The sequence below is a fragment of the Sinocyclocheilus anshuiensis genome, unplaced genomic scaffold, assembly GCF_001515605.1.
Source record: "Sinocyclocheilus anshuiensis isolate Anshui unplaced genomic scaffold, SAMN03320099.WGS_v1.1 scaffold510, whole genome shotgun sequence".
NCBI lineage: Eukaryota > Metazoa > Chordata > Actinopteri > Cypriniformes > Cyprinidae > Sinocyclocheilus > Sinocyclocheilus anshuiensis.
The window spans coordinates 904150-928063 of NW_015542360.1; the positions used below are offsets into that span (position 1 = coordinate 904150).

At 34.8% G+C, this 23914-nt stretch overlaps 1 protein-coding gene across 1 annotated transcript in view; it reads right to left on the reverse strand.

Annotated features, from left to right (window-relative positions):
• dock3 (dedicator of cytokinesis 3) overlaps nt 1-23914 on the reverse strand; it is a 258400-nt gene that overhangs the window by 89803 nt on the left and 144683 nt on the right. Inside the window, exons 6-7 of the mRNA XM_016490711.1 lie at nt 8785-8933; nt 4828-4912 (exon numbers count right to left, since the gene is read on the reverse strand). Of these exons, the coding sequence (XP_016346197.1) occupies nt 4828-4912; nt 8785-8933 (234 nt within the window). The remainder of the gene's footprint in view (nt 1-4827; nt 4913-8784; nt 8934-23914) is intronic.

Sequence of the window (23914 nt, forward strand, 5' to 3'; positions counted from 1 at the left end):
TATCTATCTATCTATCTATCTATCTATCTATCTATCTATCTATCTATCTATCTATCTATCTATCTTTAAACTAGACTGTCACAGGTTCTTTTATGGCTGCAGAGGATGAGGAGTACCACTTAAAAATTAATTGAAGACATCAATTACCAATGTATTAATTTAAAGATAATGAAAATGTTGTTAAAAGTAACAAATTTACAATGCAACATTATATTATATTATAAAGTTTTACATTTTAAACATTAAATAAATCACATCAAATGTCTATTTATTTGTCAAGTTATTTAATTACATTTATTTATATTTCTGTATTAATACATGTATAATTTAATAAAGAATGCATTTTTATTCAACTAAATTAATTACATTAAATTGAATTGAGTGGCACTCTATCAAAGGAACTTGATGTTCCCTGTGAAAAATAATATCTTATGACTGTAAAACTGTAAAATTGAGCTTTTGAAAAGACAGTCATGTCATTGTTTTGCAAAAGAAAAAAAGAAAAAGAAAAATGTAAACTTCAAGATTTATTTTCTCGACAGTTTTACTGCAAAAGCCAAAAAATGATGGAATGAATATAGAAAGTGAAGAGAAAACAGATAGCTTGAGTAAATTGTGTGTGAACAGTGCATGTGTAATCCAGAACCAGAAAAGCTCGGCTATTTGATTTAATCTATCTTTTGCTTCCCTGAAGACAATTCAGCAGCAACTTCTAAGAAAACGAAAGGTCTCGAGTCTCTGCAGCTTCGGTGCTCTCTGCTGCCCGAGGCCAAGTAAATCTCTTCTCACATCTCTGTCTCTCTGTTCTCTTCAGAAGCGTGTTTCTTTCTTCTCTTTCTTTATTTTTGGTATTTGTGTGAAACTCCTCCACCTCCCACATATCGAGCTATACAAATCTCTCTGTGACCTCAACATTTGGCTAGTGCACTTAAAATCGAATCGAGATTCAGCTACTCTACCCGAGAGTTTTTGCTTTTCCTCTGAATTTAGCCCAAAAAGTTAGTGAAACCTCTTAGTCAAATGCTTTGAATAGTGCTCTTTTCTTTTGACTAGTTCCTCCAACCTCTTTCCGTTTCTCTCTAACTTTATAACTTCAATGGTTGAAGGAAAAACGTTACCAATATGAAACTAAACAATATCAGTAATATCAAAATTATTTTAATGTGTCTTAAGTTTCATAAAGACTAAAATAATATTTTACATAACACATAACAACATCTCTGATTTAAACCTAGTGGTAAAAATGCAGGTGGATTTGAGAAATGTAATTAATTTTAACGTTCTGATTCAAAACACTGATTCATATCAAAGCACTGATTCAACTGAATTTGCTGCAAAATGGAAGTCACTGTTTGGCATTTGCATGCTTTGAAAAAGATAAATATTTATACATTTTAATAATATTAATAATTTAATAATATGAATAAACTGTACATATTATAAACATTTTATATTACGAATATAACAAAAGATCAATATACAACAACAACAACATCAGTAATAATAATGACAACAACAACAACAACAATAATAATAATATTATTATTATTATTATTATTATTATTATTATTATGTTGTTGTTGTTGTAAGGAATAACTGGCAATGGCTATTGAATTATTAGAAAAAAACAATGCACAGCTGAGGTAGTAATGCAGCCACAATGCTGTGTTGCAAATATAGAATTACAAAACACCATGAATATCAGATTTATTAACAGGCTCTTTTTTAAGTTTCATGAAGACGAAAATTATATTTTACAAAAGACAGAGATAATTTTTAATATCTCTGATCTAAACCCTATCAGAAAAGATTAGATTTGAGAAATATGATTCGTTTTAACATTGATTCATTTCAAAGCACTGATTCAACCTGATTTACTTAAAATGGAAGTCAGTGTGTGGCATTTGACAATATAAATATTATTAATAAGGTATACATATCATACTCATTTGATATTAAAAATAGCTGATTGGTTTCTCAAAAAAAAAAAAAGCACAATGTATTTCACAATAATACGCTTTATTTAAAACAAAAATTACATAATTTTAGAGCAAATACAAAAAAATATTGCGATATATTAAATATATTTTTTACAATGATAAGCTTTATTGGACATGAAGTGCTGATAAATTATTGTTTAATTTTACAGCCAAACTGAAAAAAAACCAATACTATTTAAACTCTAATATTTAATCACATTAAATTAATATCTTTTTTCAAGCATTAACAATTTTAAGCTTGCGTATGTGTGGATTTTATATTATATATACGATAACGTTTTATTGAAAACTGTTTCTAACAGGTGCTTTCAGATTGCAGCCTGTGGAAAAAGCTATATATATATCCTAAACTGCAGAATACAGGTACAGCGCTGAGGTAAATTTAGCCCCTTTGCTGCCATATTGTACAAAAATCCAGTCCCACACAAACCCAAACATAGATACACTGTAAAAAATTACCGTGAATTTAACGGTAAAAGACTGTAAAAATGCTACAGTAAAAACCTGTTAAATGGTTAACGGTAAATTCCCCTACTATATACGGTGAAAAACTGTATTGGACATTACATGTATTGGACATTAGTTTTACGGTAGTATACCGTTTTTGGAAGTGAAAAAGACCGTATAATTTACAGTGAATAACCGTAAATTGACATTCCCAGAATTCCCTGCATTACATTTCAAATTTGATGTTTTTTTGTTGAAATAACTATGTTTCTTAGTTTTTTCTTATCAGTTTTGTATATTAGGGTTGTGTGTTACACCTAATGTTGTTAAATGAATGTTTATTGCATTATTTCAGTTTCATGTGTGTTACCATGATGGTGTTTGGTGTTTGTGTGAATGACACTGTGCACATTCTATATATGTTATTATTTAAAAGCTGCTTGTGATGGGCTTTGGTTCATCATGTGACTTTTTCATCACCACCTGCATTTGGTGGTTATCAGTGTATTACAAAGGTACAAAACAGATTTCAGTACTTCAATAGGTTGGTATATTAACATTATATCAGTTAATGAAATTACGGTATTTAACTGTAAATTTAAGTTAAAACCGTAAAACCTAAAACGTTGCTACCATATTTTTTACGGTAAAATTCCAGCAACCACAGCTGCCGGTTTTTTACCGTAAATTTTACGGTATTTTTTTTACAGTGTACATATGGCACAAACCTGTGCAGACATCATGGAAAAAGATCCGTCAAATGTGTGAAATAAATAAATGTACAGTATTAGCAGCTTTTCCACAAGCTGCCATTCAAAAGCACCTGTTCGTAACAGATGCTGGTGTCGAAACCTGTTTCCAATAAACTGTTATCATCGTCAAATAGCGGTCTAGAGAATAAATTGAATTACTGAGGGTAAAAAATAATCAAAAGCTAAAAAAAGCTTATTTTTTTATCATTTCCGATATTGTTTCTTATTAAACTCCAAAGGGTAACTGCTCCATAAAGCTGAAAATACGCTATGAGGGTTTCTGAAAAATAGAATATGTAAATGATTCATTCTGATGAGGCGTCTTGGGAATATGCCCTCTAATGGAGTGTTTAAAACATTTCTGCTGTCTAATTGTTCAGCTCATTCTACAGGTGGGAACTCGGCAACATCTGCACATTATGCCTACATTATGCACATATGCAAAACAGTTGCAGGAATACATTAAAACATTCATTCCTGCTCTCGTTTACACGGATGACCCACATATTAATAAACTCATTTTGTAGAACTTGCTGTAATTCAAAGCAAGAAAAACACTAGAAAATTAAGAAGTACACACCCAAAATACAGGTCATTATTACAACTGTCCACTGAACAAAAATAATCACAAACAGTTTTATGATCATAAATAAATAATGACCTGAAATTTAATTATTCTTTTTCAGTGATATTTAAGAAATCTTTTAGGAATTGAAGTCACAGTCTTCTTTTTTATTCTTAATAGTTTCCATATAAATGAAAACTTAAACTGTAATACACAAAATATTAAAGTAATATAAATGGCATTAAACTGCAAAAAAACAAAAAAAACATATAGTTGTATAAAATAATATAAAACAAGCATAATTAATAATATAGTATATAATATAGTATAATGGTATAATATAGTATAATAGTATATATATATAATTTACTTATGCATGTTTTATATTATTTTATTCATACAATATTTACTAATTATGCTTGCTTTATATAATTTTATACTCACACACACACACACACACACACATATCTCTCTCTCTCTCTCTCTCTCTCTATATATATATATATATATATATATCTCTATATATATATAGATATGAATATCGAACAGACCTGTAAGAATTTAAGTCACAGCCTTCTTTTTACTTGTAATGGTTCACATATAAATGAAAACTTAAACTGCATTATATAAAATATTTAAGTAATATAAATTGCATAAAATATAATTGTAAAAAATATTTTTAAAAAATCATATTTTTTTTAAAACATTTTACCATTTGTATGCGATATTTTAGTATATTTGATTTATGATTTCATACTTTACTTTTATTTTCTTTTTACATGCATACTTACATATATAATAATTTAAACCAGAACTGTAAAATCCTAATCCTATATGAGCAAATAATTCAGCAAACATGACCTAGAGTCATATGCACAAGCATCTCATAAATAAAATATTTGAATAAAGGAAGCAATTTGCATTAATTATAACTCATAATCCTTGCAAACACATCTATTATATGTTTTCCTAGCATCCAACAGAGGACGTTATAGTGATTTACTGCTTCAGGGATGAAAAAGCACACATCGAAAACCCATCGAGATGCAGTCACTGTACTCACCATTTTGTAGAGATCAGAAACGCTGATCTGGTCCGCATCAACCATTTCAAACTCCTTCCTGGGCACCAGATCTAAGCCTAAGTGTCTGTTGAACACAAGAAAACAACAGAACACTGATTAACATAGACTCCTCAAGACTGAAATACTTAGAATGTATAATATAGTGGATAATAAAAGAACAGACGATCTGTCAAGCTGTTGTGTCCACCTGTTGTCACAGGCATTTAGCCATGCGTATCTTTTTTTATCCATAAATCGCTACATTGCTATACGCTAATATCTCACACAGCGGTGTGATGGAAAACATGACATATGAACATTTCTAGACACATTTTCCACACATCTTTCCAGGTTTATCCACACAGAGCTGTAAATTTTGAGAGGCTCATATGGTAAAGACGCACAGAAAACTGCTAGCGTTAGCGCTACGTGCAGCTGTCGTAGTGTAGAGCTATAGAAACAGGTGTTGCCCTCATAACCTAATTATGAAAGTGATGGCATGTCATAATGTATCTTAATATAACAAACATTTCTTCTCTCAGATTTCCCAGATGTAAATAAAACCCCATCAATGCCTTGAGTAGCCTAAACCACAGACTAGCATTAAGTAAGTGGGTTAGCAACTAAACACATGAAAGATAATGACGTTGAGGCTGAAAAATCACATCGAAAGTGTTTTGAAATGCACATTTTTATTACTAAACTATATTTTTATATTCATTTAAATGTTCGGGGTGTTTGCCAAGTGGTTCAATATCAGTCATTAAGAAGTAAATAGTCAAACAGAAGGAAATAATTTTAGCAATGCTAACGATAAAAAATAAAATAGCTGCCATATTGATAAGGTTTATTGGTGATAGGTGGTTGTATTTGGCTGGTTGCTAGTTCTTTTGCTCTGGTTGTTGTGCTCTCGATCAAAGCGTTAGCATTAGCATCACCCAGGGTCCCTGTCTAGCAGGGGTGTGCTTATAAATCTGCATATTTTCTGAATATCTCAATGCAAATTAGTTCTCCAGAGAGACATCTTGCATCATTGGCTTGTATCAGAGCATAAATAAATCCATTTGTTGATGACTTTGTGTAAACAGACAGTAATAAATGTATTATGTGACAATGAAGTGCTTTTAGCAATGACAAGCTTGATATACTCCACAACTGCAGCGTGAATGCCACTAATTTGCTACGTCAAAGCGTTTCGCAATATATAAATGTCTTGTTATTGAGGCTGAATTATCTCTCCTGCAGTCATACACAAAATATTGTAACATATATATTACAGAATATAATAGTAACGGTGACACTTGCCAACAAAACGCAAGATCACCTGCGGAAAATTGATATAACCTGAGCAAGGCGTAATGAAAACATTATTAGATTGTTTGAAAAACACTCGAGATGCTCTTCAACTCATCCTTCAAGTATTTATAGAACTTATCGGTAAGTGCTCCCGTCTCAAATCCATATCATCCCATTTACTCAATTATCTCTTATTTTGCTGATCTGAAGACCTGGCAGTGATGTACTGCTGAAAGTTCAGAACCACAAAGTGCCTCACTGCAGAAGTGAATCTTGAGGTGACCTTGAAGAAGAGGGATGAGTGGTCAACGTGGACTTGACACAGATGCTCATACACTGCAATACTTGGATCATCTGACCTCTAAAATACTCTTGGTTTGGCCTTTCATTCATCGCTATAAGAGGTGAACCCCATGACTTTCGTTTTGGAGGTCTGGTCTACTTCTACGCTGTAGATAATTGCTGTAAAAACATAATCTTTTACTTAACAATATAGTAAATATTGTACAAATATCATTCATAGCTGACTGAAAGTTTAATTTGCAGTATCGGCAAATGTATATTGGACATAAAACATTCGAAAACCTCTTAATAGGATGAAATAATGCAAGAACTGTAAATACTGACACTCAAAACTCAAAAGCTATGAAGAATTGCACAACTGTGTGGGTTAAAAATGGGGGCGGTATCTGAAGGACAAACACAACCGCCTTTCAGTGCAATGAAAAATCTATTTACTCTCAATTAAAGAAAGAAAAAAAGCTCATCTTGTGTCATGTTGGTTTGTTTGGCCTTAAAGTTTGCATTTGAAATCTCAGCATAATTCACATTAACCAGGCTGTGAATGACATATGTTCTTGTTCTCCTCATTTCCTTCACTGAGTTGGGCCAAGCCGAATTAGGGTGATGAGAAAGCCACAGTGATCCATCTCTAGCGTTTTTACTTTGATTCCACGATCAGGAGGCCTTGGCCTCTAACACATTAAAATCACTGGCATATCTTCATGATGCACAAGAGCTTATTTAAACACTTCTTATTTGAGTGAAGCATGCCACGGCTGAACATTAATCTCAATGAGTTATTTTGATGGTCGAACAAATGCATGACAATCCATTAGACTTGTTTAATATGGTGTATTTCAAAAGAGTAACTTACATAATTTTCCTATGTAAGAGTGCAGAAATATGAAAAGAGCTATGGTGGAAGTTAGCATGATGGCTATCATTGCTAACAGCACCTTAAAGTCATCTTTGATGGTTCTTCCACCAGATTTAGACCTATGGGGGAAGTTACCATGATAGTTAACGTTGCAAACAAAAGCGTAAGGGCATCTTTTCTGGTTCTTCCACATGATTTAGACCCATGGTTAAAGAGGTTATATGACGTTCCTAAAAATAACATTATTTTGTGTATTTGGTGTAATGCAATGTGTTTACGCGGTTTAAGGTTAAAAAAACACATTATTTTCCACATACTGTACATTATTGTTTCTCCTCTATGCCCCGCCTTTCTGAAACGTGTCGATTTTTACAAAGCTCATCGTTCTGAAAAGTGAGGTGTGCTCTGATTGGCCAGCTATCCAGTGTGTTGTGATTGGCTGAATACCTCAAGCATGTGACAGAAATGTTACGCCCCTTACCATATTTGGAAACAAACAGCGTCTCCACGACAACAATACTACAGCGAGAATAAACGTTACGCCTTCTTTCTTTGCGTATACATTTGGGTGGTGTTATGCAAATCTTCCCACACAGTGACGTAGATTTGTGGGAGTGTGTTTAAATGAGGCATTTTAGGAAGGCTTGGACGAGTCTTAACTTTTAGAGAGAATATATCTTTGGGTTTGAGACTTTAATCTTTACGACTTTACGTATCTTAAATATGCACAAACAGCTTGTAACACTCCAAAGACAAAGGAAAACATGAAATCGCATCATATGATCCCTTTAAATTTAGCATGATGGCTAACATTGCTAAGAACACCTTAAAGGCATCTTTGCTGTTTCTTCTACCAGATTTAGACCTATGGTGGAAGTTACCATCAGGGCTCCAGACTGCTACAAAAACGGTCGCATTTGCGACCAAAAATATTAGTTTGCAAGTGAAGTTTTTGCTGAGGTCGCCACTGCATTTACATTGAGGAGGAGCCCAAACTACACTCAGTGGCCAAGTGATGCTTATAAGATGCAGCGCAACATGACAGCTGTCGCGTCCGGTGTAGACATGGTGTCTGTGTGTGAGCAAATAAAACGATACGTATAAATATAATGATCAGTATACTAAACATCCCACATCCTGCGATGTGACTATCGCGGATGTGCACATCGCGATATTGATGCTGAAACGATATATCATGCAGCCCTAGTTAGCATGATGGCTAACACAGCTAACAACACCTTAAAGGCATCTTTGCTGGTTTATCCACAAGAGTTAGACCTATGGTGGAAGTTAGCATAATGGCTAACATTAGTAAGAACACCTTTAATGCATCTTTACTAGTTTTTCCACGAGACTTAAACCTATGGTGGAAGTTACCATAATGGCTAACATTACTAACATCACCTTTAAGGCAACTTGCTGGTTCTTCCGTATGATTAAGACAAGTTTTTCATTTGAATTTGTTCAGGGCATTTTCTGGGAGGTAAAAGACAATAACTCACTCATTGCCCCAGTCCAGTCGTACAGTGATGTGGCGTTTGACTTCACGGACTTGATCCTGGGTCAGGTGGCCTGAAAGCAGTTGTCGCCTCAGATCAATCAACTCGTTCATCACGTGACGGAGCTTGTAAAAGAGGTCGACTTTATGCTTCTGTAGAGAAAAAAAAACAAAAACAAAAGGCAAAAATTTATTTTATCCATCCACACATGACAAACAAGACTCAAATTTGACCAGGCAAATGTACAGTAGTCGTATAATACATACTATAGTGCAAGTAAACGATCATTCTGCAAGTACATTCAGTGCAGATTACACACTTACTGAGTTTTAGATAATAAATGACACTGTACTACAGAATATCTCTTTCCCCGCCATTGACAAGTTATCTCGTCTTTTAGAAGAAAACGCTTCCCCACCAAAGACGAGTTTTTACGGCTTTCCGTGTTTTCACTGTTATACACTCAGGGGCGCTATTACGCATCTTCTGAACGAGTACAAAACCTCCCGAACAAAAACACACGTGAACAGGACGGAGAAACAAGCGATCTCTTATGTAAACAGATGCATATGAAAAATAATGCGATCATCAGCAATAGACAGCATATAAATGAAAACCGCATAATGTTACAGAGTAAAATGTTGATCCAGGAAGTGGTATATGTCTGTGCAAGCTTTGGAGGTGTTGATGGATGCGATGTACTGGATTTATGCTTTGATAATCGTACTGAATATTACCCAGATGTACTTTTTGATAAAAATGTGATTTTCTCACTTTTTTACTCAAAATTATGCAAACAAACCGCTAGTCTGCAGTGTCCACGGGTATGTTGCTGATGTAACCCGCAGTACCACGGTAAAAGCCGAAGAAGAAGTGGCTTGTCGGAGAAGCATTATAGTCGTGACGGCAGCAAATAAATATCAAATCATTAAATCATTATTTAAACATTAGATTTTTGGAGAGGTGCACATCAGGCTACGGCGTTTGGGTGTGCGTCTATGCGTAAGCTACGGCGTAGGTTCGACAGAGAAGTATAAATTGGGCTTAACAGCATTCATATTTGAAAATAATTATCTCAACTCTAATTAACTTTGTTTTACGTGTCACTGAAATAAGTAACTTCAGGTCACTCTGCTTCTACAAAATCACTGTCAGTGTGAATGGCACTTTATGCTGCCTTCACATGATGTTGGAATTACAGTACTGTAGGTAATCAAAGCCACAGACAGTCAAAGAAGTGGAACAACCACTGAGCATCATCTAAGCACATGTCCCAAACCGCACAGCTTCCCCTCCAAGTTTGTGTATGATGGATGATAACGACTCCCTCATGAGCCCTTGGGGAGACTTGCAGCAGACAGATCTGTGCGTTTGTCACACCGACATGCTGTGCCGGCTGTGCATGTGGTCTCCAGCGCCCTCCATCACCGAAACACCTCAGAACTTGAGTTTGACGTGCTCTTGAAAACAAAGAAGGTTTATGTGGAGTTTACACAAGAATGTTCCCCTGGATACCCACATATGTAGCATCTGTCAGTATGTCATTCCACAGTCTGTTAATGGTGAAATCAGATGGGATTTGGACATTCAAGTAAAAGCCACATCCATCAAACTCCCTGTTGTATTTACTTGGATTTCTGTACATGATGTAGCCTTTTTTCTTGTTGCTCCTGGCACTGGAGACTGATAGCTTCCCCCTACTCATGGTGGCATCAATACTTACTCCTCCCTCATGCAATCACAAGCAGAACAGCGTGAATCATTTCCTGCTAGTCTCAATGGTGAGATTCTTGGAGAAGAATCTCAATGACCAGCTGCAGATCGCACCATAAGTCCACTTCCTGTTGGGATGAGCAGAGTGAAAAGACTCTGATGGAAACTGAGACAGAATCTTCAGATAAAGACCAGTATGAATTTATATGCTGGACCAAGTTGGTTTATGTTGCTTAATACTGGTTTGGGGCTGGTCTTGCTGGTAGACCAGCATGGTGTTTTTGATGAAGTTGGTGGGAAAACCAGCACTCCAGCATCTCATGCTAGCAGACAAGTATGGATTCCTATGATATTTCAACCTGGTGTGCACTGGCTAGTGCTTGTTTGGCGCTTGTTTAGCTGGTGGACCAGCATAGTCTTTTTGGAGAAACTGGCTGATCGGAATAGTCTTGTATAATTTGCTTGTTATGCAGCTTGGTGGGAAAACCAATGCTCTCCAATCCCATGCTAACTAAACAAGTACGGATTTACATTGGTCCAAGCTGGTTTATGCTGGTTAGTGCTTGTTTGCTGCTGGTATACAGTAGCTGATGGACCTACATTGTCTTTGTGGTGAAGTTAGCTGACCAAGCGATAGTTTGGAATCTAGTCATCTAGTCTCCCGACAATTGATTAGTCTGCTAGTGAAGTAAACTATCATCTTCTGGGGGATTAGGTCATTACGGGTTGAGGAGCAAAGTGACATTGTTCTACACTCGACTGTGCGAGAGTTGACCCAAACACTCCCAATTATGTTGACTGATATCAAATTCACCAATCCAGTCAGATATAATCTACTCAAATAATCTGCTGCCTATGGACTTGGTACCAGCTAAAACTTTATCAGACTCCTGACTTTATCTCAAAGACAGGACTCAATTTGATCAATGATATTTAGCCAATTCCATTTGCCTGTATCTGTGGAATAAAATGAATTAAATACGTAAATATGAGTCCCTTCTCTGGGCCTCTACAAAGGATTTAATACATGAAGATATCTAGTTTAAAAAGACATGATGTTTCTGCATGGCTTCCCATGTGAGATATTTCTGGATCCTGGAACAAGTAGATTTTAGTACACAGTGTGGGGTCATCCTCCCTTTAATGCTCTTGCTCTCTTACCATCCATAAACAAGGCAATCCGTTAACACCAATGACACACAGATTTATCAGCCTTAGTATAATGTGATTACGACTGTTTTAAGTTGGCTGCCGAGAGACCTGTATCAATCCTTGAGCTTTAACTGAAATAAAAGCTTGGATAGACAGCCTCCCCCACAACCCAACAGCAAGAACCTCGCCTCCTCTGCGGTAACTGAAAGATGGATTGCATCCAGTTCACAATCCATCAGGATCCTCTACCACTTACGGGGTCCCTAGTCGATTAACGAGTATACTTCAAAGATTGACATTGATATTTCAGTAGGGTATTCAGAACAGAGACTTCAAACGTCAACAGAGCTTTTTGTTTGGAAAAGAAACCTCATGACTGCTGAGTGTTTTAGCAGGGAATCTCTAGAAGCTATCCACAGATAATGTAATTGACGGTAAAACCAACAAGTGCCAAAGTTATGACAAACGTTCTGAACAAATAGTGTTTTGACGGCCACAAACTAGAATTTACCCTACCAGAACTGGAATAAATATGCCAGTTATTTAGTATCATTACTTGTTGTAAGGAATGATTTAGCTGGAGAGCTTCGATGGAAACTCACATGCAAAGCACCATTTATGGTCTGTGCTTTAGGGAATACAGCTGAAGAACACTCAGTGTGTGAGTGTGTGGGAAGAGGAGCTACAGCATGTGTTGCACCGAGCTGTGTGAAGAACATGTATTTATCACAAATTCCACAACTGCATGACTCGCATGCTTTAAATACAGAGACCGGATTGAGCTACAGTACAATGTGTCAGAATCACATTTCACCATGTCCAACTCTCAGCCAATTCATCCATATCTTCCCTTAGGTTCGTATTTGGTAGAACTGTAATAGGAAACCATATTAAATAAATGTTTCACTCTTGCACAAGATCAAGCAGCTTGTTCAAAATAAACTTTAGCCACTCGTTTCTAATGCTGGAATCCTTTAAAAGAGGAATGGCAGGTGCAACACAGTCAGGAACAGCACATTGTTTGGCAAACTTCACCGCCATATCTTACTCTTATTGTTTAGTCATATGCCACCTGGAATAATAATATAATCTTCTTCTGGTGCACAGGAATTAATCCAACTTCCTCCATAACCAGAAATCTGGGAACAATCTGTAATCAGAAATGTAATTAGCATAGTTGCAATGAAGGGTCTGTGCATAGTATGTAAAACACACACACAAAAAAAAAAAAAAAGATAAATATGATATACATATACGTATATATATATATATATATACAGTATATATATATATGAATATATATGAATTAATTAACTAATAATGTGTTATTCAAATTTTACGTAATATATATATGTAAAATTCGATAACACATTATTAACACGCATTAACACATTATTAATTCATTAATTCATATATATTCAACAAAATACACTACACTGCATAAACTGTATGGCTCTCGCCTCCTACTGAAGTCACAGAGAGCAATGTACCTTCAGTGACTTCTAAACATCAGCCTCCACTGAGGATGGCGCCTCAAATAGCATCAAAGCGTTTCTCATTAAAGCCCTGTTTGTTTAGCTGGTTAAACGACCCATTATAAACATTAGCTCTATTGAGAACACAAAACTATCACGTTCATCTCTTGTTCTGTGACTTCTGGCTTTTAGTAAGACACGGGGTGGATACAATGGACGCTTCTGAGGAAGAACTAATCACAGGATCGAAGTTTATCAGGTTAGTGGCACTGAATTTTGGCTAGATAGTAGCAGAGAATTAGCACTTAGCAGCAGCATACGCAACAAAACACAACATGCTAGTGAGCCTGAAGTAAAGGATGCAGTGGACTAACTGCCATTTTATAGACAGTATTAAAGAAGCTAGTGCTGAAAACAAACCAAATTCAACACGTTTGTCTAACAGGAAATGGACATATTATACCAAACATGAATTGTAAACTATGAAAAATCCATTTATTAGCTTCCTGTGTCCTCTATTTGAGACACTTCAGTCAGTGATAGAGTGTGACTCACACCGTTTCGCCCATGTTCTGTACAGTCACCACTGCTCCTTCGGGTGCTAATGCTAACACTCACCTGCACTAGCCGACTCATCTCGCCCCACACACATGGGCTCTTCTCTAACCACACATTTGACGCTCAGGTTTCGATACAGGGAAGAAAGCAGATAGTAAGTGGAATAAAAATAAAATAAAACTTAGACTATTAGCTAAGGAAATGCTAGCGGGCGTAAAGAGAGAGATTTGCGTATATATTGCAATGTGGGCAGATCAGTGGAAGACCAAATGACAAAATGAATACAAAATAACAGGACGACCAAGTGAATAATGAGCCAACACACTTGAAATATGAGTTTTGTGAGGAAAAATCATCTGAATGCTTCATGGGAAAACTGCCACATTTGAGACTGAAATGCACCATTAAATTCAGGGTTGAAGGTTTGAATCATTTAAATCAAGACTTTCTTTTTATTTTTTAATATTAAATCTTCAGGGTGCATCAGCAGTTTGAAGTGATTGTTAGCTCTACAGCATCACATTAGCACAGTCAACTAGCGTAAAATGTTCCAAAATAGCTTAAAAAAACATATGTGTGGGTATGTTACGAAGGTAATAGGTAGTTGACACTCAATGTGTGGATATGAGAGCGAGTGTATGTGCGCTAACTGGCTAACACGCTAGCGTCAAACCTCTCATGGCCCGACATGACCTTTGCTCAGGGCACGCGATCTCACTTTACTCACAGTTCCACGCTGCCAAACAGGACTGTCAGTCAGTCGGTGTGTGTTTGCGTGTCTTTGCTCCGGGTCAACAAAGGGCGGTGGAAATGACAGACCATATGGGAAGGTCAGACAGTATTGTGGCGATTTCACAGCGAAAATATGCAACAAACTGTTCAGAGACCTGAAAAAAACCTCATGTGACTTAGATGATTTGACTTAAGCTAATTCAGCTCACAATTACAATAAATCAAAGCAAGTTTGTCAGAAAATTCAAGTTAAGCTCAAACAATATTTGATTCTTCTTTCTTTTTTTTTCATGAATTAATGAAACTGAAATGAATAAATACATTTAATGAATAAATTAAATTTAAAAGCTTTTGGAAATCTATTGTACTACTAATAATAGTTCATACTGCCATATAAACCACCTACAACATCCTGGCAACCATACAGCGAAGGACCCGGCAACCAGTTTCGATTAATAATTAACGCTTATCAACAATAATGTTCAGCCATAATGTACAACAGCATTTGACAATCTATAATAGATAGACACAATAAATTGCATTTCTCTAACAAAATGAAGCATGAAATGTCAAGCAGGGACTTCTGGGAACACAGGATAATTGAATTGAGTTCAGTTATTGAGTTCAACATGTTCATTGAAATGAAATGAATGCACCATGAATCAGATGTCCCAATGTGTCTAAAGATCCAGTCCAGGAATCTGAAGAAGGTGAATCATCTTTCCACCTTCAACTGCCATAAACATTTTAAAGTGATACTCTATCTTCTGCTTAACAGTGTCTTGGAAACATGAGGATAAGAAGCTGCTAACTCGTGCAACCTCAAGACACTTAGGATAAAATCTTTGGCTAAATGAATAAAGGTAAACAACTCTTAAAGAGATAGTCCAACCAAATATTCATGTTGCAAATGTGTTCACATTGTGAAAAAAGAGGTGTTTTTTTTTTTTTAAACCTTTTTAGGGTTTAATTATTAGCTTTCCATCAACTCACAAACCCCCGCAGTTCCCTCACAAACCCTGGGAACTGAAACCAAAGACATTTGTTTTTTAATAAGACTACATTTTTGTCTGAATTTCAACCTTGACAGCCGCAGTTCTCATATATACTTCAAGTATATATGGAAAAGAACAGCCAGGATATTCTTCAAAAACCCCCTTTTGTGTTACGTCTGTAACGGGGCTGACGAGACGTGAGACATGCGGATCCATGTGCAAGCTTTATTAAAGCAGAGAGGTCAGAAACACAGGCAGGGTCGAACAATGGCAAACAGGTATATGGCGGGCAAGACACAAGAATAGTCCTAGGGCTAGCGAAGGTCAACGAACGGCGAACAGAATCAAAAGGGCAAGACTAAAGGGATAAATCCAAGGAAACAGGCAAAGATCAGAAACCGAAAAACAGACAAGGCAAGGCAAGGCAAGGCAAGACTAGACTAGACTAGGCTAGGCTAGGCTAGGCTAGGCTAGGAAGCTAACGAGGTCTCTGTAGAGTAGCTATCACTGCTGGCGATAAGCACATACAATACTCGGCAGTTAGAAGGAGTGAGATGGAGTGTTAAATAGTGAGTGAGTGATATGAAACAGCTGTGTGCAATCAGTGCTGTGTGCAATCAGTGCAATGAATGATGGGATATGTAGTCCGGGGTGATATGCAACAGTGTGTAGTGCGAGAGTCAATGAAAATGGAAAGGGTGACCTCTGATGGCTAGCAGACGGAAGTTCATGGACCGGATACGTAACAACGTCAAACGAAAAGGTTTGAAATGACATGAAGTTGAGTAAAGGATGACAAAATTGTCAATTGTGGGTGAACTATCCATTAAATATAAAAAACAATGTATTTTCAGAAACAAGCATAAAAGACTTTACTAGTGTAAAGGTAGAATTCTTTACTACCAAGAATTCTCATTACAAAATGTTCTTTTTTCGTACAAAAGTGGAATTAAAATTGATGAAAAAATGAGTTTAGAATGTCATGAGAATGAGTAAACAATGACAGAATTGTCACTTGTGGATTAACTATTCCTTTAAACAGAAAAAAAGACGCGAATATTAGCGAATACCGCATTCATGTTGTGAAATGCTCTATTTTTCGTACAAAAGTGTAATTAAATGAAAAATTAGTTTAGAATGACATAAGGGTAAGTAAATATTGAAAGAACTGTCATTTGTGGGTGAACTAGTCTTTTCAACAGCAAAAAAAGCAACAAGTGAAAAAGACGTGGATATTAGCAAATACGAGGCATTGATGTTGCGAAATGTTCTATTTTTTCGTACAAGATTGTAATTAAACTGGATGAAAAATGAGTTTAGAATGACATGAGGTTAAGTAGACAATGGAAGAATTGTCATTTGTGGGTAAACTATTCCTGTAAACAGCAAACAAGCAAAACAAGTGAAAAAGATGTAAATATTAGCGAACACTAAGAATTCATGGCGCGAAATGCACTATTTTTCAAATAAAAGTGCAATTAAACTTGATTAAAAATTAGTTTTGAGCAGCATTAGGGTGAGTAAATGACAGAATTGTCAGTTGTCGATGAATTTGTTTTAAACAGTTAAAAAAAAGCGATAAAAGACACATTTTAGCGAACACTGAGCAATTATGTTGCAAAATGTTCTTTTTTCGTACAGAATTTAAATTAATCTTGATGAAAAAATGAGTTTAGAATGACATGAGTAAACAATGACAGAACTGAAATTTGTGGGTGAACTTGTCTTTTCAACTACAAAAAAGCAACGTGCGAAAAATGTTAATATTAGCAAATACTGAGCATTCATGTTGCGAAACGCTTTATTTTCGTACAAAAGTGCAATTAAACGATGAAGAATGAGTTTAGAATGACATGACGATGAGTAAGCGATGACAAAATTGTAATTTGTGGGTAAACTATTCCTGTAAACAGCAAAAAAAAAACTAAACAAGTGAAAAAGACGTAAATATTAGCGAACACTAAGAATTCATGTTGCGAAATGCTTTATTTTTCATACAAATGTGCAATTTAACTTGTTTAAAAATAAGTTTAGAGCAGCATGAGGGTAAGTAAATGACAGAATTGTCATATGTGGGTGAACTTGTTTTAAACAGCTAAAAATACAAGCGACAAAAGACGTAATATTAGCGAAAACCGCATTCATGTTGCGAAACGCTCTATTTTTTGTACAAAAGTGCAATTAAACTTGGTAAAATTGAGAATTAAGATATCTCGACATGCAACAAAAGACAAACGCTTCGCTGCATGTCACGTTGTTACCACGGCAACTTTCGTAGCGCATCATACAATGATGTTAGTCCACTCAAAGGTCGTAAACCTGGTCCTACCTGTGGGCCTGACACAACTACGAACACAATATCTACTCTGTCAAACAAGACCAGCATGTCTTGCAAACTGCATCAACACAACGTACAATCTCAAATCGCTAGTTTTGACGGTTAAGAAAGGGACGCCACTACTTACCACGACAGTCCGACACGTCTCTTCTCCAACCTCTCCCGTGCAGCCGCTCGAAACGTGCGGAAATCATAGGCTGTCAAATACCTCGATCCCTCTTCCTCTGCAACTGGTCTCTCCCTCTCTTGCTCTCTATCACACGCGCATTCAGACACACGTTGCCACCCACGTCAACCAGGAGCAGCGCACGGTATACATGTAACTCTCTCTCTCGCGCAACTCTAATTTATCTCAAATCTATTTTGGACACCGCATGCGATTGCTTTCCCTCTTCCTGAAGTCTTGCTTTTCTTTCTCTCATTGTATTGGAGTTACCTAACTAGCACTGTATGAAGCTCTCGGCAGCCCACACGCACACGCGCTCCCTCCCTCACCGTCTCCCAAGAAACGCAGAGGCATGCCAGGGATTCTTGCCATTGGAGGAAACTGCTGCCAGTTTGCTTTCCAGAGCCGTGCTTCCCAAACATGCCGTCTTCAGCTGACAGCGATGAGCGCTAGCCTTCACAGTAACTCAGTGACTGTCAAGATCACGCTAAAACATTAACGTCATGCTAATATCCAAAGACTAGAGTGGAACTAGCTCTTATAAAAGTTGTCGGGGTGTTGATAGGTGGTTGCTAAGGTGTTTTGGGTGGTTGTTAGGTGGCTGCTTAAGTGGATGTATAAGCCTTAGTATTGAATTTAAAGGGGAATAAAATGAGGCTGTGAGGAATAGACTTACAGTCTGTTCGATGACATATTGTATTAATGTCCTTGATCACGTAATTTTCACAACTTTCAAAACTGTTTAATGGAGTTTTTGCCTGCTTTTTTTTTCTTCAGAAAGTTTCATCAGCTGAAAAATGTTACAATGTTACACAACAGTACAATCCATTGAACACACACTGTTTTTTGTTAATTGAAATAAAGCTAAATAACACACACAATATAATATAATATAATATAATATAATATAATATAATATAATATAATATAATATAATATAATATAATATAATATAATATAATATAATATAATATAATATAATATAATATAATATAATATAATATAATATAATATAATATAATATAATATAATATAATATAATATAATATAATATAATATAATATAATATAATATAATATAATATAATATAATATAATATAATATAATATAATATAATATAATATAATATAATATAATATAATATAATTAATATAATGTTGTAACTGTAACTGAAATATTGGTTTGAGCTGAAATACTAAATGACTAAAACTAAAGCTGAAATAAGATACTAAAGGTATATAATATATTACAAATGCAAGCACATAAAAATTATTACAACAAAAATGAAAACTAAAAATATTAAAAACAAAAGCAATCAAGATGTTAATAAAAATTATAATAGTATATACATAATAATAAATTAACACACAAATAGTGTTCTGTACAGTCTACCAAGTATAAAAATATAAAGCACGAGTATATATCTGGTAAAATAATCTATTTTTAATTGTACATTTTTAATTATTTTAAAATAATATTTTAGGTATGTTTATATGCCATTTTGAACATAAATGTTATATATTTTACATATAAGTGAATATTGGCTTTACAAACTAATGTACAGCATGAAAAAGGGGAAATTATGAAAACTGATTTTGAAATTTGGTAAAAAAAAAACAAACAAAAAAAAACTTACATTTAACAGTGCTATAAAATGATTAGTGGTTTAATGTTTTAAAGATGTTTAGTAAGATATACTATGTATATCCACCATATCTATATATCCATCAATTATGAAAAAAAAGTAAAATCTCTCCATAAAACCTCTCCATATGAAATATATAATATTGTTTTACATTTAATTTTATAACATTGTTTTACATCCTTTGAGTGAATAGGCTTTACAACCTAATGCAGGCTGAAAATCTTGAAGATTAAAATTGAGATTTGCTAAAGATTACATTTAACAGTGTTATCAAATTATCTGTTATTAAATTATGTTTTTAAACATTAACTTTTGGTGAGCATTAAATGACAATAAAGGTAATAAAAATAGGGGAAATTAGCATGATATATTTATAAAAGATATACAGTAAATATCCAATACAAAGCAACATACTGTATATATCAATATTTACAATACTGAAAAAGCGTATCTTAGCAAGCATTATAATTATACTAAAAATCACAAGTAACAGCAAACCTCTGCTCAACAGACCGCATGATTTGAATATTCATGTTCGAACATCTCTAAGCACATTCCTTAGCCAACACCACTAATGTGTTGGGCTCGATTTTTTTCTTCTGATTCCACTGAGACGAGAGTCCAATGTGGCGTCTTGGCAAGCTGACAGTGTTCAAAGAAAACTGCGATGTGCTACCTACAATCATAGTGATTAGACACAAGTTGCTGATTAAAGCGACGAATCAAATCCAAGCCCACAATCTTCGGCTATTCTGTCCAGGTGCAGCTATCAGATTGTTCAAATATGGATTCCAGAAAGGCTTTGTCAGATTGCGAGGCTGATATTCGCACTCATGGATGGGCATTACAAATTGAGTGAGTCCTTGAAAACAGTAAGAGATCCACAAGAAGCCACACTAGCATCTGTGCGGCCATATTGTTATGGAGGAACAGTCGATCTGGGGCACTGATGCTGAAACGCATCCATATTGTGGATGTGAATTTACACTTGCCACACAGAAACGTTTTGGGTCGTATGTAGTGTTGGGGAACTTGGATGAGTTGAGCTCCAAAAGATGTTATTTATGCATGTGTTTTCAATTGTATTTGACAAAACAGTAATTAAAATAAAAAGAAAAAAAGAAGAGTGAATGCCACACAGACAAAGTGTGGGTCACATTTCACCTAAAAATCAGAGGAAAAAGATAAAAAATAACTTCTGCATAAATAAAACGAGGCCAATTTTAGGACAATACCTATTTTTTACTTGTATTTTTTGTATTATTTACATTACATTTCAGGACAGTTTTACTACAAAATTCTTATGACTATTGACTTATTTTTTTCTTCTCTAAGTTCCAACTAGTGCTGTGTTCGATACATAGATACGACGATGTATCGTCACAGAGATTTGACGATACGAGTATCAATACAGTTGGCCCTGTATCGATATTGTGGCACTTGTGCAGCAGTGGACCTCGCTTAATTTGAATACAAGAACAACGTTTAAAATTGAGTAGAAAAGTGTGAGGTTTCTAAAAAATAATGAATAGAGCATAATATATAGGCTACAACAAGGTTTAATATGGCTGCAGATGAACACAACCAGGGTTGCCTGATATAAAGAGACATAATCCCCGAAACAGAGCTTCCCACTTACGCAATACGGAAATATCTGCTAAGTGTGCTACTTATCTGTGTCAACCTGGCAACCATGTGCTCTCTCTTCACTGTGGATAAACGCGCTTGCTTTCTGAATATACCGGTAAGCTTGCAGTTTAGCGATCTCCACTTCAATATTCTATTCTCAGAAAAGTGTAATTCATCAAGTGTTCATTTATGAGAGAGAGAGGCGCTGTAAAAGTATGAATTACCACCGTTTTGCCGCGTTTCTCTATTAACAGTGAAGCTGTGGCTTTAATTCATTTAGAAACAATGATGTTACCAGCTCCTTGTTGAGAAAGATAATGTAGCTCTTGAGCGATTAAGCTATTTAGTTGATAAAATTGCGGGGCAGCAGCGCTAAAAAGTTTGTTCCTGAATGTCTGAGTTCGGCCGCAACGTGATCTGTGTGAGTGACTGAGCGTGTGTGTCCAAGAAACGCAGAGGCATGCCAGGGATTCTTGCCATTGGAGGAAACTGCTGCCAGTTTGCTTTCCAGAGCCGTGCTTCCCAAACATGCCGTCTTCAGCTGACAGCGATGAGCGCTAGCCTTCACAGTAACTCAGTGACTGTCAAGATCACGCTAAAACATTAACGTCATGCTAATATCCAAAGACTAGAGTGGAACTAGCTCTTATAAAAGTTGTCGGGGTGTTGATAGGTGGTTGCTAAGGTGTTTTGGGTGGTTGTTAGGTGGCTGCTTAAGTGGATGTATAAGCCTTAGTATTGAATTTAAAGGGGAATAAAATGAGGCTGTGAGGAATAGACTTACAGTCTGTTCGATGACATATTGTATTAATGTCCTTGATCACGTAATTTTCACAACTTTCAAAACTGTTTAATGGAGTTTTTGCCTGCTTTTTTTTTCTTCAGAAAGTTTCATCAGCTGAAAAATGTTACAATGTTACACAACAGTACAATCCATTGAACACACACTGTTTTTTGTTAATTGAAATAAAGCTAAATAACACACACAATATAATATAATATAATATAATATAATATAATATAATATAATATAATATAATATAATATAATATAATATAATATAATATAATATAATATAATATAATATAATATAATATAATATAATATAATATAATATAATATAATATAATATAATATAATATAATATAATATAATATAATATAATATAATATAATATAATATAATATAATATAATTAATATAATGTTGTAACTGTAACTGAAATATTGGTTTGAGCTGAAATACTAAATGACTAAAACTAAAGCTGAAATAAGATACTAAAGGTATATAATATATTACAAATGCAAGCACATAAAAATTATTACAACAAAAATGAAAACTAAAAATATTAAAAACAAAAGCAATCAAGATGTTAATAAAAATTATAATAGTATATACATAATAATAAATTAACACACAAATAGTGTTCTGTACAGTCTACCAAGTATAAAAATATAAAGCACGAGTATATATCTGGTAAAATAATCTATTTTTAATTGTACATTTTTAATTATTTTAAAATAATATTTTAGGTATGTTTATATGCCATTTTGAACATAAATGTTATATATTTTACATATAAGTGAATATTGGCTTTACAAACTAATGTACAGCATGAAAAAGGGGAAATTATGAAAACTGATTTTGAAATTTGGTAAAAAAAAAACAAACAAAAAAAAACTTACATTTAACAGTGCTATAAAATGATTAGTGGTTTAATGTTTTAAAGATGTTTAGTAAGATATACTATGTATATCCACCATATCTATATATCCATCAATTATGAAAAAAAAGTAAAATCTCTCCATAAAACCTCTCCATATGAAATATATAATATTGTTTTACATTTAATTTTATAACATTGTTTTACATCCTTTGAGTGAATAGGCTTTACAACCTAATGCAGGCTGAAAATCTTGAAGATTAAAATTGAGATTTGCTAAAGATTACATTTAACAGTGTTATCAAATTATCTGTTATTAAATTATGTTTTTAAACATTAACTTTTGGTGAGCATTAAATGACAATAAAGGTAATAAAAATAGGGGAAATTAGCATGATATATTTATAAAAGATATACAGTAAATATCCAATACAAAGCAACATACTGTATATATCAATATTTACAATACTGAAAAAGCGTATCTTAGCAAGCATTATAATTATACTAAAAATCACAAGTAACAGCAAACCTCTGCTCAACAGACCGCATGATTTGAATATTCATGTTCGAACATCTCTAAGCACATTCCTTAGCCAACACCACTAATGTGTTGGGCTCGATTTTTTTCTTCTGATTCCACTGAGACGAGAGTCCAATGTGGCGTCTTGGCAAGCTGACAGTGTTCAAAGAAAACTGCGATGTGCTACCTACAATCATAGTGATTAGACACAAGTTGCTGATTAAAGCGACGAATCAAATCCAAGCCCACAATCTTCGGCTATTCTGTCCAGGTGCAGCTATCAGATTGTTCAAATATGGATTCCAGAAAGGCTTTGTCAGATTGCGAGGCTGATATTCGCACTCATGGATGGGCATTACAAATTGAGTGAGTCCTTGAAAACAGTAAGAGATCCACAAGAAGCCACACTAGCATCTGTGCGGCCATATTGTTATGGAGGAACAGTCGATCTGGGGCACTGATGCTGAAACGCATCCATATTGTGGATGTGAATTTACACTTGCCACACAGAAACGTTTTGGGTCGTATGTAGTGTTGGGGAACTTGGA